General features: G+C 32.9%; 1 protein-coding gene across 5 annotated transcripts in view; it reads left to right on the forward strand.

The window, feature by feature from the left end:
* Positions 1 to 2,462, forward strand: part of LOC107753050 (microtubule-associated protein 4-like) — a 71,997-nt gene that overhangs the window by 59,740 nt on the left and 9,795 nt on the right. For 4 of the 5 annotated variants that reach the window (XM_016569156.1, XM_016569157.1, XM_016569160.1 and 1 more), the window contains one exon: positions 1,339 to 1,404. The exons of the other annotated variant lie outside the window; for it this stretch is intronic. In XM_016569156.1, the coding sequence (XP_016424642.1) occupies positions 1,339 to 1,404 (66 nt within the window). The remainder of the gene's footprint in view (positions 1 to 1,338; positions 1,405 to 2,462) is intronic. 5 annotated transcript variants of the gene reach the window in all.

Below are 2,462 nucleotides of genomic sequence, written 5' to 3' on the forward strand. Positions count from 1 at the left end.
AATATATGTAATAATTTTACTATATAAAATGTTAATGTGTATTTTGAATACATATTTCTATAAATATGGAAATATATTGCTTATTATAATTATTAAATGGTATGTATATATGATTAATAAAACAATAAAAATGTCATAAAACAATCACGTCTTAATCAGATGTTAACATCATGTAATTATTAATTCATAAATACAATTTTAATTAATAATTTAACACATTTAAATAAAATATTTAGATTAATTGTTATAATTTAATAATATATTATCAATAATTATTACATAATTATAAATCAATTAACAATATAATATATATGCAATATATTTAATTATTTTACTATATAAAATGTTAATGTATATTTGTAATACATATTTGTATAAATATTGAAATATATTGCTTATTGTAATTATTAAATAGTATGTATATATGATTAATAAAACAATAAAAATGTCTTAAAACAATCACGTGTTAACATCACATAAGTATTAATTCATAAATATCCTTTTTTCAACTTTTAATTGCATTTCTTGAGAAAAATAAGCACATGAATCATTAAATATTCTCTATATGCTAAAAGCTGCCTGCCTTTGGATCTGGACACAGCCCTTCTGTCCTGATCAGTAGATTTTTCTGTCTGCAAACAGAGACAAACACGTCCTGTTTCCTGATCTAATGTGATTCGGAGTGAAAGCAGCATGATTCACGTTCCTTTGCTCATGTTGACTTCTGTGTAGATCTGTTCACTAGCTCCAGTCTTCATAATCATTATGTATCACTCACCTCCTTCCATGTTTGTTGTTCATCCTGGTCTTTTTCCTGGCTGAGCTCTTTCTGTTTGACTTGCTAATAGGGCTGTGACGGTCGCCGTGACAACCGCGTCACCGCGGTGGTCGCTTGCCACCGGCGGTAGTGCACGTGACGTCACGCACTCTATAACAAGCATAATACGAATAAAAAAATCGAGAATCGAATCGAATCGAGAGCTTGCGAATCGAAATCGAATCGAATCGGGACATCTGAATCGATACCCAGCCCTACTCCCGTTCCTGAGAAACGTCTCCTGTCACCACAAAGAGTTCAAGAGCGTCGTTTAGTATAAGCGAGATCGTAAAGCGAGGTCAAGGTTTTATGTTTGGAGCATGATGGGGATGTTTCAGCTCAGATTCGTGCATGTCTGGAGTTGGTCGCTGAAGAGCGTTACTAACCCACCCCAGTTCTGCCTGTTCCTTCCTTTTCCTCTGATCCTGAAGTTTTCCCTGTTCTCATGTGAGATTACAGTAGGTTGGTGGTAGTACGAGCGATTGACTCGAGGGCTGTATCTGCGGTTTTTCCGCCCGCAGGTCACGGTGTCTCAGAGCAGGACAGACGCTCAGAGCTCGCCCTCCAAAGAGACCAGCCAGGGCAAAGTGAGTTCATCAGTTCATCACACTCACGTCTGCACATCTCCGTCTCGGACTGCTCTCTTTTCAATCTCTGCTTTTCTTCTCAATATAGCCTACACAGATCTGACTTTACATGATCGATTGAGCATGATTGAGATCTATAAGATTAAATACTATACTTATAATATTTAAATTTTAAAATATACAGGTTTTTAATATATTTTAAACATTAAAATGTGCTAAAATGTGAAATTATATTTTTTAAATATTGAATATTGAATATTTAAATAATTGTTATAATTAATAATATATGCCTAATATACTTAAAATACACACATTTTATTGTATAGTGTTACTATTAATATTGTTATTATTATTATTATATTACTTTTTGACTCATCTCACATTTTAGTACTATAGTACAAAATAAATTATACAAAATGTACTTATTAATAATATATACTTAATTTTATTATGAATAATTTATTTATAGAACTATTATAATGTTCATTAATATTTTATCTAAATAATTGTATTATTATTTTAATGGATGTTTCAGCTCAGATTCGTGCATGTCTGGAGTTGGTCGCTGAAGAGCGTTACTAACCCACCCCAGTTCTGCCTGTTCCTTCCTTTTCCTCTGATCCTGAAGTTTTCCCTGTTCTCATGTGAGATTACAGTAGGTTGGTGGTAGTACGAGCGATTGACTCGAGGGCTGTATCTGCGGTTTTTCCGCCCGCAGGTCACGGTGTCTCAGAGCAGGACAGACGCTCAGAGCTCGCCCTCCAAAGAGACCAGCCAGGGCAAAGTGAGTTCATCAGTTCATCACACTCACGTCTGCACATCTCCGTCTCGGACTGCTCTCTTTTCAATCTCTGCTTTTCTTCTCAATATAGCCTACACAGATCTGACTTTACATGATCGATTGAGCATGATTGAGATCTATAAGATTAAATACTATACTTATAATATTTAAATTTTAAAATATACAGGTTTTTAATATATTTTAAACATTAAAATGCTATATTATATTTATGATATATTTAATTATTAAATAATTTATATTAATGAGTTTAATAATC

This window comes from Sinocyclocheilus rhinocerous, unplaced genomic scaffold (assembly GCF_001515625.1).
Source record: "Sinocyclocheilus rhinocerous isolate Xijiao unplaced genomic scaffold, SAMN03320098_v1.1 scaffold1493, whole genome shotgun sequence".
In the NCBI taxonomy this organism is placed as follows: Eukaryota; Metazoa; Chordata; class Actinopteri; order Cypriniformes; family Cyprinidae; genus Sinocyclocheilus; species Sinocyclocheilus rhinocerous.